This window comes from Priapulus caudatus, unplaced genomic scaffold (assembly GCF_000485595.1).
Source record: "Priapulus caudatus unplaced genomic scaffold, Priapulus_caudatus-5.0.1 Scaffold209, whole genome shotgun sequence".
NCBI classification, from domain to species: domain Eukaryota; kingdom Metazoa; phylum Priapulida; class Priapulimorpha; order Priapulimorphida; family Priapulidae; genus Priapulus; species Priapulus caudatus.
Genome location: NW_014577270.1, coordinates 131,124 through 146,542, shown reverse-complemented (window position 1 = coordinate 146,542; position 15,419 = coordinate 131,124). Strand labels below are relative to the sequence as shown.

The 15,419-nt window shown below is 42.0% G+C and overlaps 2 protein-coding genes across 2 annotated transcripts in view; both read right to left on the bottom strand.

The window, feature by feature from the left end:
- Positions 1–367: 367 nt before the first annotated feature.
- On the bottom strand, positions 368–7,061 carry LOC106807348 (collagen alpha-1(IX) chain-like). The gene is made up of 10 exons (XM_014809655.1): positions 7,014–7,061; positions 6,095–6,157; positions 5,598–5,669; positions 5,218–5,253; positions 4,818–4,880; positions 4,552–4,584; positions 3,954–4,100; positions 3,465–3,621; positions 2,846–2,935; positions 368–2,603 (listed from the first exon to the last, which is right to left on the bottom strand). The coding sequence occupies exons 2-10, from the start codon at positions 6,143–6,145 to the stop codon at positions 2,317–2,319; spliced, it is 936 nt and encodes a 311-aa protein (XP_014665141.1). The 5' UTR covers positions 6,146–6,157; positions 7,014–7,061; the 3' UTR covers positions 368–2,316.
- Positions 7,062–11,057: 3,996 nt separating this feature from the next.
- LOC106807339 (collagen alpha-1(IX) chain-like) overlaps positions 11,058–15,419 on the bottom strand; it is a 14,556-nt gene continuing 10,194 nt past the window's right edge. Inside the window, exons 10-16 of the mRNA XM_014809647.1 lie at positions 13,953–14,009; positions 13,703–13,744; positions 13,165–13,209; positions 12,974–13,018; positions 12,293–12,403; positions 11,897–11,950; positions 11,058–11,214 (exon numbers count right to left, since the gene is read on the bottom strand). Coding sequence (XP_014665133.1) covers positions 11,146–11,214; positions 11,897–11,950; positions 12,293–12,403; positions 12,974–13,018; positions 13,165–13,209; positions 13,703–13,744; positions 13,953–14,009 — 423 coding nt within the window. The 3' untranslated portion in view covers positions 11,058–11,145. The remainder of the gene's footprint in view (positions 11,215–11,896; positions 11,951–12,292; positions 12,404–12,973; positions 13,019–13,164; positions 13,210–13,702; positions 13,745–13,952; positions 14,010–15,419) is intronic.

The following is a 15,419-nucleotide window of genomic DNA, read 5'->3' as shown; positions in this document are numbered from 1 at the left end:
ATCCCTTGTGAGAGTGGAAAAAATTTTTTTGTTGGCCCGTGACCAGCACAGCAAATGTGTTTAAAGAAACCACGAGTGTACATAATACCGTGAACACATATACGTACTGTATGTGTATGTTCATGATAATACTAATACATTTAGGTAACCCTTTCCGCCTCTGGTGTGAAACGTGAATCGATACTTGCTAGGAATACTGAGATACTGGGATGAGCACTGTAAATTGTCTACTGGTGTGAAATGAGATATCTTCGTTTAATATATTAGTCAAATTTATGCTGTTGCTAATTAAAAGAAGCTACTGCAACGCTGTCACGTGTAGCATGGTGTTATGTGTGTGGTTTTCATAACGTGTGAATATTTTTTTTGTTATCTAAAACAAAACTACGTACTAAAATGGCAAGGTGGAGAGTGAAATGGCAATTCATCTTAATAACGCTAGGTGAATGTATCTGCTGCTATCTGATGGTCGTATTTTAAATGAGTCGTCTAAAAAGAGTTTATTACATGTGTATATTTTAAAGCGACTGAAAAGTTCAGCATGTTTGTACGCTATGCAAGTAAACTGTATACAGTGTAGTTATTAGGTGCTGCGTTTCGTGAAGTTGATGGTTTTTTGACTATCAGTTTCATTTGGGAAAGTGGTTCTAATAACATAGCTTTTTGATGTCTATGTCTGCAGTTTAACAACAATACCATCATAGCATATGGACAGCAGTGTATAGCACGTATCGAAATTTTGTGTAATTATAAATTTCAGCAGTATTGACAGCGTTGATGCAAATTCATCTCAAATGTAATAATTTATCCACAAAATGTGTATTGACAGCAAGGGAAGTGACTGTTTTGCAGCTCCTCGGGAAACGTTTAGCTCTAAGTTTCGTATTGTGTTGCTGGTCTTTCCTGTGCGCAGAGGAAACGTACAAAAACCATGTGTACTAAATCTCGTGTATTTTACTAAGAAACATAAATAAACTTGTACAAAACAACGCGCTTGGTGTTATTCACGGCACTACTAATGATTTAGGCAGAGACGCTTTATTCGTTTATGAGCAAATCATTGCAACATGGCCAGCAACTAGCACCAACCAATATGCAGCCATTGTTGCTCGTATAGGCATGGCATACGGAAACATGTTTAACACGTAGTACTTCTCAAGAACTAGTTAAAAACAGGCATGACATATCCTATATTAAACATGTATTGCTGAGTGACACATATTATATTAATGAATTGTTCTGCCTACAAACTTCGTATGCTCAGATGTCTTGAAGTCGGGAGAATAACGTGTCTGACAATACAATGAAATCGGCGGTTCTGAACTATATTCACTACAGACAGTTTAGTACAATTAGCGTTACCTGTGCGTGGTAATAATACGCGGATAAAAAACAACCCATAACGCGAGCCTCATAGTCGTAAACCAGGCCGCGTTAACACACCGAGTGGTCGTTACAGTATATAACAATAGCGATTAAGAAATCAATAAAATGTGAATTGCTATCTCAGGAAAGCTATCGTTGTAGCATGATGCTATAGCAGTTCTCAGTGCCCCACCAGATGCAAGTGAATATGATAAGTGTCGACTTGAAAGTACTTAGACCGACATGGCGTTTACGAGCTCATGTTCTGTAGAAAAATGACACGTATCGACGTTATTTCTACAGAGTAAACGGGAGATATGCTAAGTTTATCAACAGAGTATGTCCTGCATATATTCAGGGGTTAATAATGGCAAATAAATTGTCAATAATGACAAATAATAAATTGTCATTATTAACTCTGATATATTTTACGACAATGTAAAAGCGAGCGTGTTGTTATAGTGACTGTAGGCTACTCTTCGTTCAAGAACACAAGCTACACCGTAAATGCTACTTGACATACACATGTTGTATCCTTTAGTATATTAGTGTTCATTGCCTAATATCGAAACGTAAACATAGTATCTACAGACTTTGATCTGCATTATATGGCTATAAACAGTGAGACTCAACGAGTAGGGGTATTGTACTCGGTACAAAACGTCATGCCTTTCCGCAGCTCGATTCGTGTTTCCTCTTGCACGCGTGAAGCAGGCTAAATGCATGTTAAAGTGCACTTACGTCGTCGCAGTAATACCGGCGTATATACAATCAACGTGGCACGTGATATGTCGCAAATTCAGATCGAGGCGACCCTGGTGGCACGCTACACCTGTCGTCTATATTCCCCCTCCCGCTCTTTCGCATTTTACAACGAACCTATCATATTTTCTCTCGCACGCTTTTCACGCAATTGTTTCTCGTCGTCGTCATAAGAGGGCGCGCGTGTGATCATTTCCGCTTTTTCGAGCTACGTGGTCCTTTCGAGGAAGTCGGGGCGGAAGCCTGCACGTTGTTGCTCGGATAATTGCAGTATTCGCAGTATCCCGGTGGTCCATGGGAACCGGGGGGACCGGTGACTCCAGGCATGCCCGGCCGCCCTGGAGGTCCTCGTTCCCCGTCTCGGCCTGAGATCCCGGTACCCGGGGGACCGGGTGGGCCTGGCGGTCCCCGGATACCCATCGCTCCTTCAAGTCCTATGCCTTCCGGACCGCGGTCTCCCTTGTTGCCGCCGTCACCTGCGGAGGACGAATTAAGAGCAATAGTATTGCGCACGCACGCGTGCGCGAACATACACGCATGTAGGCAAACACGCGCGTGCACACACACATACGCGCAGGCACGCACAAGCACGCACGCACACACACGCACACATACACCACACACGCACGCACGCGTAAGCACGCACGCACACACACACACACACACACACACACACACACACACACACACACACACATACGCGCACACATAAACATACCTTTTAGACCCATCTGGCCAGGCGGACCAGGTGGTCCCATTAGCCCCATGAATCCCCGGTCACCCGCCTGCCCCTGCGGTCCTGGATCGCCTATATCAATAGGGGGATTAATAGATAAACGAAGAATCGCTTGCAAAGATGTCTTACCGCGAGATTTCTTCCGACAAACGGAATTCGGGAATACGGAACTACGAAATTCGGGTGAACACGGAACTGTTTTATGGTTGAACGCTAAATTCCGATATTCGTAGGCCTATATGTGTTGTTCTCGACATTACGTTAATTCGACGTATTTCGACCGTATAATGAATGATACTGACGGGGTATTATCATTGCTATTTATCTGTGCCTAAGCTCTCTTGCGCACTTGTTTTATAGAATCACGCAATCGTATCGTAGATATTATCTATGCAGGCAGTTTCGATATCTATGTAGTTACTCTATCTATGTAGTTACACAATCTATGTGTTACTCTATCTATGTAGTTACTCTATCTATGTGTTACTCTATCTATGTAGTTAGTTTACATATGTAGTTACTCTATCTATGTAGTTAGTTTATCTATGCAGTTATTCTATCTATGTAGTTACTTTAGCTATGTGCCGTAACGATACGTTACCTTGTATGCCCTGAGAGCCTGGCGGGCCTGACCGGCCTGTCTTACCGTGCCCGGGTCGTCCAGGCAGACCTCGCAACTCTTCTCGCTTATTTGAGATCAAATCGTTAATGATTTCCATGCATATCTGTCGTATCTCCGACCTGGTGCGACCCCTCGCCTGCATATAGCATACAGAGAGACGCTGATGTGAACACTCGTTGTACCGGTGCGGTGTCCGTCGGTCGTAGAACGTACACCGATTATTTACAAATTATTTAATTTATTTGTTATTTGTTATTTTTACGTTTTTATTATTTATTTTTTAATTTTTTTTACTTATCGTAATATAAGTTTTAAATGTAATGCTGCACTGCACTTGCACTTGCGCGTTTTTTGTAATCTATAAGCGTGTGGCGAGTAAAATAATATGATGGCTGTAAATGTATTATTTGATCATGACGAAAACGACCATCGTTTTCGTCTGCTATTATAAAATAAAAATGTACTTACAGATTCACCGGGTGTACCCGGAAATCCGGATGGTCCACGCTGACCTTCCGATCCGGCTTGACCCGGATTGCCTGGTATTCCGGGTATACCAATGGTTCCAGGCTGTCCGACTCTTCCCCTCTCTCCTTGCCCGCCTCTGGCTCCAGGCTGTCAGGAACGATTTAATAGCCCATACCTCCATTAAACTCAATAATGCTGTCAAGAACTTACTGCCACGTCATTACGTATGGACAGTAGTCTACATTACGACGTGACGCGCTTCACCAGCGTTCACTGAGACACAAATGTTTTTTTTTTAAATCACATTACGTGAGCTTTTCCTTCAGGAGCTGCTATTATTCAGGCGATATGCTATTACCTTACACGTCGTTGTTGTAAGATTCATCACACGAACCGTTACTATACTGTATAATATTACTGCACGTTAGCTGCTATGTAACATATTATATTTATGTCGATTTTGTAACTGTTGCAGTTGGATGTTGACAAGAGTACATAATGGGAGAGTATTACTCACCCATTATATACTCTTAATGTTGGTTCGCAGATATAGGTCTAATATTATACACTACTCGTTTATAGGGTTAATCACACGTACCATGCCCGGTGGTCCCGTTGGACCTCTACTGCCCTGAAAGCATGAGCAATTTACATATGTAACATTCGTCACGTGTAAACATTCGTTACGTAGTTTTAAAGAAGACCGCAATGGTTCTGGCCAACTGTTTTGGGCCCGCGTAAATCAGGCGAGATATTATAATAGTCTATAGACGATTATCTTTCCGCGGGTGAGCGAATATTAATTCTCTTGAAATCTGTCTGAAGATTGTGCAGTTAGTTATTGTTTAGTTGGCAATTACTTACCATTGGTCCTTGGGCACCATAGGCGAGTCCAGAATCTCCTCCTATGATAATGGCGGATTCACCCTATTATATATGAGAGAGTTTAGAGGACCTATGAATCAGAGAGCTCAAATGACTTCTCAAGCTTTTCTACAGGAAGTAGTTTTGAGTGATATAGGTTTGGTGTTTGTCTACATATCTTCTCTATTTTCATGGCATAGACTTGGATACGAATTAGTAGGATCTCACCAAATAAAACCAATAAAAATCCATTTGTTTTTATCCACTCCTGATCGCATTAAGAGCTAATAACACCTTCATTATTATTATTATTATTATTATTATTATTATTATTATTATTATTCTCTAATGTATCATTAGCTCCTGATCTTATGTAAATAGCTTCGTAACATAGAATTACCTTTTCGCCTTTTTGTCCCGCCGCTCCACTCTCTCCCTATATGACAACATAAGCGTATATATGTAACAAATGCTCATATTTCAGTTATAAGAGATGCATGTATTAAGAGGCAATTTCATCGATAATTTACTGGGCACAGATCGCACATTTACAACCTTAATTATACGTGATAGATAACTCGAATAAGTGAATTATCACGTTTATTTGCATTCATAGTCTGCGCGTATATGCGGTCGTTCGATCTTCTACGCGTTATAATCGCTCGATCTCGGTTAAATAACTTGTTTCATACAAGCGTATATGTCGGCTGCGTCTATGCATGCAGTAATATATATAAGGGTCGGTGTGTTACAGTAGAGTGACGATAACGGGATTCGTACCAACGGCCCGAGTAATCCTTGTCGACCAGGAAGCCCTGGGATGCCGGCGGGACCTTGAGCTCCGGCTGGACCCTGCAAACATAAAAACACAAGTAATGGTAACGAAAATAGTCGATGTGCGTGCGTTTGTACACACGCACGCACACACACACTTACGCACGCACGCACGCACGCACGCACATTCACACGCACACGCCAACGTACGCACGCACGCAAGCACGCACGCGCGAATGTATCCACACTGGTTCACACGCACGAACGCACGTGGACACATATATTGATGTTGTTACTACCTGCTTTACATTATACAACAGAGTTAAATAATTTCAAAGAAATTTCAAATTTCAAAGAAATTGAGAGTATTTAACACTGTGACACATATTATATTTCATGTAGTTTCCTAGATTACACAAATTGCCATCGTGTTGTTTTGCCGCGCACTATCCCGTATAAAAAAATCTATAGATGATACTGATTCGCTGCAGCGCGATGCTTACCAATGGGCCTTTAGGACCTCTGTCTCCCTGCACTCCAGCGCTGCCTGGCATCCCCGAACTTCCCTACAAAATAGCCATTCATGTTTACCCTGTTATAATAGTTGCTACACGTGTCCACGGCCGACAACACTAGAGCATCACTGCAGACAAACCATTCTTCAATCTCACCACAAAGATGGATACGGCATTGCTCCCTCGTTTGTTATGACGGCGCAATTTAATTAAAATCAAATAAAAAAAAGCCAGTGGTCACGTGATCTCTGTGGTGAGAATGACCATTCTCGCATCTCCCGTTTACGTCACATCGCGGTTAGATGTCGCTATAGTCGCCACGCATGTTCGCATGTCAGCTGACAACACTAACCGATGCTTAGCATGCAGATGAAGCCAATCGCTGCGACACGCCAGGCTGGTTCGACGTGCGTGCGATTTTTTGCTATACATTTTTTAGATATCGATGACGAAGATATAAGAGTTATTTTGCGGATTGCCAATCGATCTAGTTTACGCGTAACAAAGCATAGGCCTACACAAGTACGCACGCACACGCACGGACACACACACACACACACACACACACACACACACACACACGTCACACACACACACACACACACACACACACACACACACACACACACACACACACACACACACACACACACGTACATACAAACACACACACGTACACACACACACGTACACACACACACACACACACACACACACACACACACACACACACACACACACACACACACACACACACACCACACACACACACACTATGTGTAGTGTGTAGTGTGTAAGTGTACCTACTGATAGATTTAACTACTATTAAATTACGTATTCTGTATGGATTACACGAATCGCGGTAAGGTGGTACATATGGTGGTAGGACTAATACGAGGTTGCGAACCTTCTGTCCAGCCAATCCGGAAATTCCTTTGTAAGCCCGCGGATCCCTGCGGACGGATGGGCCATTCCACCTCGCTTACCAGCTTCTCCTGACTCGCCTTCTCCCCCTAAATACAAACACGAGCAAATTACTGCTGCACGAAGTAAAGAAAGACTACGTGTTCTCTTTGCGAAGTACAGTCACTAGATAAAGATATCGTTAAGAGATGTTGAGTATTTAGCCCGAGGTGAAATTTTGCTATGGATATAAAATAAACTGATCCGACAGTTAATCAACGTCTTCAATGTGGATCGTGTAGCTATGCGCATGCGTATTACGGGTCTCCTTGCACACCTCGCTTGCCAGGTACTCCGGAAGGGCCCTGCGTAACATCAATAAAACGTAACCGGTCAAATTATTTTATTTTATGGGATTCTACTGATACATTCCGTTCAAATTACAGCTATTATATAATACCCGTAATTTGAAGGAATGATTTATAATTATATTATTATAATTCTTGTAATATATATATATAATATATATATAATATATATTATAATATATATATGTTCATAGAATATATCCTGAAAACGTAGAATTAATATGCTAATATTCCTCTGGTAAGAAATTAGATTGCGTAAATCGTAAGCGCTTCCTCTAGAAGTAATAAGTGTGTATAGTCTTGTTATATACTTTGTTAATATACTTGTTATACTATATACTATATACTTGTTATACTATATACTATATACTTGTTATATACTTGTTAATAAGTTAATGATAGTTTATGATAAGTTAATAAGTTAGGTTAAATACGTACCCGTGGTCCAGGGTCTCCTATATCTCGGTCATGCCGGGTCTCCCGGCTCTCCCTGTATAGCATGCGAATATATATTTATCAGCAGTTACCATCTTTAGACGGCGAAGTTACGTAGACAGAAGATACAGTGAGCTATGAATTAATATTGTAGAAGCTACAGGTGGGATTCGAAGCTGGCCACGGCTGTAGAGTAATTCATATAATGCAGTACAGGTGTGAAGGAAGCTTAACGGGTAAATTTAATTTAATTCAGGCAGTGGGCATATTGCGTCTGAAGTAATATTATCGAGGTTTGTGTTGTCTATCGATTACCCAAGATATAACTACATATGCACGCAGTCATCGCGCACACACAAACACGCCCCCACCCACACACACACACACACACACACGCACGCACGCACGCACACCCACACACACACAAACACACACGCACGCACGCACACACACACCACACACACACAAACACTCCCCCCCACACACACATACGCACACACACACACACACCACCACACACACACACACACACAAACACGCCCCCCACACACATACGCACACACACACACACACACACACACACACACACACACACACACACACACACACAAACACGCCCCCCCCCCCCCCCACACACATACGCACGCACACACACACACACACCCACCCACCCACACACACACACACAAACACGCCCCCACACAACACATACCCACACACACACAAACACACACGCCACCCCCCCCACACACACACACAACACGCCCCCACACACACAACCACCACGCACGCACCACACACCACACAAACACGCCCCCCCCCACACCACACACACATACCGCGCACACACACACACACACACACACACAACCACACACACACACACACACACACACACACACACTCACACACATTGAAAACTACATCAAATACATAAACTATGAGGTAGGATACCTTTAACAGAGTGAATGTCATCGCACCTGGCGGTCCATCGCGTCCATGGGTCGCCCTATATCAAAACAGAACATCATCGACCGCTTGTAGAGCTGCTGGTATCCAAAGTAATCCAACATAACTATAATATATATAATATATATAAATATATATAACGTATATAATATATATATATATATATATAAATTTATATAACGTTATATAAATATATATAATTTATATATATATATATATATATATATATATTTAGCAGAGAGAGAAGAGGAAGAGAGAGAGAGAGAAAATATAAAATTTAAACAACTGGAGACATAATTAATTTTGCATATGTATATGCACCTGAAGAGCGAAGTGAAAACGTTTGTGCATAATTATGCTTCCAGTTGTTTTAATTTTAATATTTTCATTCAGTGTAATCTAACTTGCATTTGGAAAACGAAACTTTATATATATACATACGTAACCTACCTGCTTATTCATAATGATATTCTTATTAGGTTTGTCTTGATCGAGTGCGAAACATGTTTCAGTTTCAAGCACCCTTGCCAACCTGCAGCTCTCACAACTGGCACAAAACTCGCGTATATAATATGCGCGTTACGATTGCTTCACATATCGCTTTGTTAAAGACGATGCGAGTGCATCACAATGAAGATATGTACGTGCTCGCGACTTTCAGATTTTCGCACGCGTCATTCTATTCAGCAAGCCAATTCGCTACCGTCATTACGTATCGTTACTATTCAGTGGCACTGGGCGGTGTTCTGTGCTTACTATTAACACCATGAATGTTAAGATATAAATGGATGAATCTTTCGGCAGTCGGGTCCGTCGCGTCGATTTGCTCGTCTGCCAAGTTAGCTTAGTTTGTGCTTTGGGAAGAGTGGATTTCATGTTTTTTCACTTATCTTTGTCTTTCTTCACTTACAAGTTACGATATCAAAAATTAAAATGTACTGATAATAATAACAAATGATGTAATAATAATATAATAATATAATAATATATAATTAATTAAGAATTAATAAACAATAACATAGTCTTACCCGATCACCCTTTTTTGTACGTGTTACCAGAGGTCCAGGCGGTCCGGGTGGCCCCTTAGCAACAGGCAATTAACCTCATTTTATACTCTAGTTATCTCACATACACGTTTGCATAGTATCAAAGAGCTAATAACCCACGATTATTATATAGGTTATTATTAGCTCTTAATAGTATATAGATACATTAACAAGAGCCAGATAAAGAAGGGTTCTTTATACGCTCTTGCGATATTACTATAGTGTCACAAGTACACAGATGAATCAACGTAATACGCCATATAATGCATCGTTTCATATTTCTGCCGAAGTAAGTGGCGCTTGGTCGTTCACCACAAGCGCAGGTAAGCTTTTGTCGGTAAGAGGTCTTGATGCCGAAATGCCACCTTTAGGCATCAAAGAACACAATCGGACCATATTGAATCAATCACTTGAACCAACCGTCAATGAAATTCTTAATTAAAACCGGATGCTTATTATACGCTATGCGGATATCATTTGTTACCAATAAAGGCTTCTCCACACTCACCGGATTTCCTGGAATCCACCGGCTGTCCCAGGAAGTCCGGGATTGCCCGGCATTCCGCTTTAGGAAAAGCTAATATGGTGTAACATATACACGAGGAGGGAACGTGAATGGGGAGGGCGTCGTGAATGTTACGTGGTCAGAGAGGAAACCACGCGAGGTGTGTCGTAAGCCCATGCCTCATTCGTTCATATAATCATTCATATAGTATGTAACTGTATCTCTAAATAACCTTGTTAATAACTATATATAATATGATATAATTCCATATTAATACTATATCATTATTAATATATTATATTTAATAGTATAGTTGATATGATATGAAATATAAATATATATTATATATATTTTAAAAACATAGAATTAATTATTAATACATTAACATTATATTAATATTTATTCCGTTAAACCTCTGTAGCCTATGACGATATACTTTATAGTGAAGGTTACCTGTGAGCCTGGTGTGCCTTCGTTGCCAGGGATACCAGGGAAACCTGGCCGACTCTAAAATACAAAACGCGCAACTCGATCGAGAAACGACCGCCCGATGACAGTACGGCGTTGTCTGTCATCATCCGTCACACCGAGTGCGTTATCAATAACTTGTCAGAGAACGATCTATGAACACCTTTCATGCGCTTATCAACTGCACAGAGGCTACAGCTATATGTAGATTCCCACGTTTACCTAGTGACTCGTAAACCTGATCTACTCACGGCCTCTCCTTTCTGTCCTGGCGATCCGGCTAGACCGACCTCTCCAGTTCGACCTTGAATGCCCTCCAATCCTGGCATTCCTGGCAGTCCTCTTTCACCCGGTTCGCCCTTTGCTCCCATGGGAACCAGACTTGCCGGAGACTCCATCGCTGCCTCTGTCACCCTTAAATATGACGCAATCACGCTCGTGATGTATGATCAAGTTAAATCAAACGCCAATAAAGCGGTTGTTTAGAGAGGCGGTGTCTCTTTCAAAAGTTACAATCCGGCATGAGAGCCATCTAGTGGTCGGCCTGCTAACTTGCGTTTTTACGAAGGAACCGACGAAAAAAGTGTCAAAGTGTCCTAACAAAGCATGCTGAGATCGGAGGCACACATAGAGATGATTGTATCAACGTTTGGTTATTGTTTACATGAAGTAGTCCGATGATCCAGAGTATAGCACTTTAATGCAACCGGCAGTTAGATGCGATATGATATGACTACTAGGCACTTTAATTTAATTTAATTTAATTTTTTTTTAGGGTTTGGTAGGGTTTTAGGTTACGGTTTAGGGTTTAGGTTAAGGTTATGAGTTAGGGTTATGGTTATTTTTTTCAAGTGCTAGTAGTCATATCTATGTGGTGCCCTGGTGCATATCATATCGCATCTAACTGCCGGGTGCCACTTTAATGGGTCGTGCACGCGGCACAATGGTGCGGTATATTGCGCGCGAGATTTCGCGAGACGTCGTCGTGCGTGACGTAATAATATGCGCGTGTAAGCCACAAAATAACTATGCGCATGTCTGTCAGTGAAATCTCTGTGGCACGAAGGAGACGTTAGACGCGAAATGCATCGGTTACCTTTCGTCCGTGACGGCCGCTTTCACCCGGTATTCCGGGTTCCCCAGGCGGGCCTGAAAAAACATCGGCACACACACACGTTTGCGTATTACGCTTCCCCTTTGCGCACTGCATAACTCACTAACGAGGAGAGCGAATAGATACGCTAACGTGCAGCATTTCACATGAACTACTCGGGCGTGGATATGTAATAAGTAATATGTCATATAGAGTACATAACACATAATGTGTGATGTATAATGTATAAGATATTATAATATATATAATATATAATATATAGTATATAATATATGATATATAATATATAACATTGGAATAAAATGTGGTTCTTTTAAATGCCATTTAATGCCTGCTATTGGGGATATAAACATTAATTGTAATTGGTTCACATCTCACCACTAGAGGCGCTCCGCTATTCATAGTCCCATGTGGTCCCGGGGGACCAGGGGGGCCAATAGGTCCTGAAGGACCTGGATCTCCAGGGTATCCTGGGTCTCCACGATCACCCTAGAGTACGCAAAGTAAGCTCGTAAGCTTATTAACATCGAACAACAGAGACTGTGTGTGTGTGTGTGATGTGCCGTGGCTGGTGCTGTGTGAGTGTGGCGTGTGCGTGTGCGTGTGCGTGTGCGTGTGGGTGTGCGTGTGCGTGTGCGTGTGTGTGTGCGGTCGCGTGTGCGTGGTGCTGTGTGTGTGTTGTGTGGGAACAATATGTGTGTGCATGTGTGTGTTAGCGAAATATGGCATTTATTGAAAAGTGAGAGTTGAAACCTCTATTAGTGTCGGCCGACTGTATGAATGTACTAACGTTATGTAGCAGCTAGCCGGATAATTCATGAATGATTATGAATGTTTACTCATTTCAAAACAGCGCGGCGCTACATTCCTTCACATACTGACTTTACATACCCCGGCGTTGGAGTAAGCTGTCTTGTGTGTTGATGTGTGCGCGCGCGTGTGTATGCGCGACGTATGTTTTTGTCTTATTCATACTAAAATTGGAATCTCTATCAATGGCAGCTGAGCTTACTCACGCTTAAAAAACAAACATGGCGTAGGCCCTATAGTTAGACTTACCGCGGAACCTGACTGTCCAGGATAACCTTCTGCGCCGCGCTCGCCCTATAAAATATCAATATTGTTTAACATGTCTTTGTCTTTTTAAAGAGTCCTTTTTATATAGTCTAGCAGGGTAATTAAAGATGAGTCTGTAATTGAGCTATGGGAGCTGATATTCGTATAAGTTGCTTTCGTAATTTGGTTATTACCTTTTCTCCGGATAACCCATCTTTTCCTTGTGGACCAGGCAGACCCTGGACAACATAAATATATTACTAGTATCATGCAGATTTGGATAGTAGCAAACAGTAACAACAAGTAACTGTCAGGCTTATGCCAGTACGTTGCTAACGTTGTGCTACTGTTATACGCAGCCCTAAAAGCATTACACGTAGTCGTATAACCGTTATATGATGTCATACAAGTATTGTTCAATCACACTGCACCGCTGAGCATTTATGGAGCCTCATCGTAGTAAATTAAATTCATGCTTGTTAACAATAAAATCAGGAGTGTATAATATAGATATTATCTATATGAGCTATTATCTATAATAATTTATTATACACTCCTGATAAAATGATGCTCGTGTTAAACACAGCATCGGGCTGAGCAACGAACGCGGGCGCAGAAATTCACTTTATGCAAGCCTCAAGTATCCATATGGCAGTGTAATAATGACCAGGATGAAAAACTACAGTAAACTGTTGCGAGCTATTATATTTTAATTTCGCGGCGGCGACTTACCGGAGCTCCGTGTTCTCCCGCGTCTCCTTTCAACCCGGCAGTCTGAAACAGAACGTAGGCAGTAGAGAATCCCGTATAGCTTATATACCGTTATAATAATATAGCTTATATCCGTTATCCCTTATATACGATACATCCTCGCTTGTAGTATTCCCATACTAGCATTGTAGGTAATAGGCTTATTACGCTACACAACTATAACTAATTACTCTTAATACATAATTACTATACACTCGATTAGGAAACTTACTGTCTTCCCGTTTCCGTCACCAGATGGCCCAGGAGCGCCGGTATTGCCCTGCTCTCCCTGTCGTTAGGTCGAAGTAAGAGTATGTTAATTTTAAGCATCATCAAGGATTTATCAATTAAGCTTGCTCCGCTGCAATATCACGGTAGTGTGTTTACCATGACCACATACGCGGGTCTACGCATGCGGGGTCACCACGGTCGGATCATGTATAGAATTATGTAACCTAACAGTAAGATAAATTGTGATGGTGACGGTTATGATAATGATGACGATGACGAGAACGAATCGACGATGACGATGATGATGATAATGATGATGGTGATGATGATGTTGTTGATGATGATGATGATGATGTTGTTGTTGAGGATGACGACGACGATGATGATGATGATGATCGTGACGATGATGACAACGGTGATGGAGGATCGCTAATACCACTCAACGATATACTTACATGCGCTTCTACTAACTTCATTCAGCTTAGTTTATTTCGCCATTTGAGTTGCCATATTTAAAATTCCGCCTAAATTATTCATCGAGCCCTGCTGGCTAAGCAAGACATCTTAGAGGAAACGTTAAACATGTTTTTGCGGTTGCAAGGAATGGTGCATGCTATAGTTCGTAATAAATATTGCATGGATTTAGTTTAGCTAAAGCGCTGAGGTCTGACTAATAGCTGTCAACAAGTAGGATTTCAATCGACAGTGCGCTATTTGTGAAACGAAGGGAGACTGCACGAAAGGTCAATAATTAATGTGCGTATAGTCGTTGCCCTTAGTTAGCTTAGAATCTTTTCCAGGATGTTCGTGGTTGACAGTCTCCAGTGGTACCGACGAGGCCATTTGCATTTAATGAAAATAATAAAACAATAATAACAATAATAATAAAATAATAATGTGCTTGCTTCAGGCTGTGGCGTGAACGTCAGCAACAGCTCTCCAACATGCTGCATCAACGACCTCATTCGCCAGCATAACTCCGTTCGTGGTGGCGCCCTCTGTGAACTGTCGATGGAGCAGGTGATCGCGCGATCGTTCACGCAGCTAGAGCGGCTCGTGCGACGATTCGACGAGGATGCGTCTGCCGTCAAGCAGCTCTACTATGATCGATGGCTTCACAGGTACGTACGGGACGATGGGTAGCTATGAGGCAGCATGGAGGGGAAGCCTGGGTGTACATGGATGATGTAGGGGGCCGCCAAGCGGTACGTACATACGTAAGTACGTACGGCGTGCATGAATGCATCTGTGCATGCGTGTGCGCGAACGTGACATGCATGCAGTGACATTGGCGGACTATTGTTACTAGGGAAAGAAGAGATGGCTGCGCGTATACATATATACATATCTGCTTCTCTCTCCCCGCATATGTCTCGTTACAATGTTGACCACAGCCTGCATCAGGTGAGGGTGGTGGACACTGAACGACAATGTATATGTACACATGCTTATAAACCATCTCACACAC

What these genes read in the sequence shown, in the direction of transcription:
- LOC106807348 (XM_014809655.1), bottom strand. Translation starts at nt 6,145, where the DNA reads ATGCCAGGCAGCGCTGGAGTGCAGGGAGACAGAGGTCCTAAAGGCCCA. An exon ending in CAACGGGACCACCGGGCATG is followed by an intron (nt 4,101 to 4,551) that starts GTACGTGTGATT and finishes CGTTCCTGACAG; the next exon opens with CCTGGAGCCAGAGGCGGGCA. An exon ending in TGGCCAGATGGGTCTAAAAG is followed by an intron (nt 2,604 to 2,845) that starts GTATGTTTATGT and finishes CGTCCTCCGCAG; the next exon opens with GTGACGGCGGCAACAAGGGA.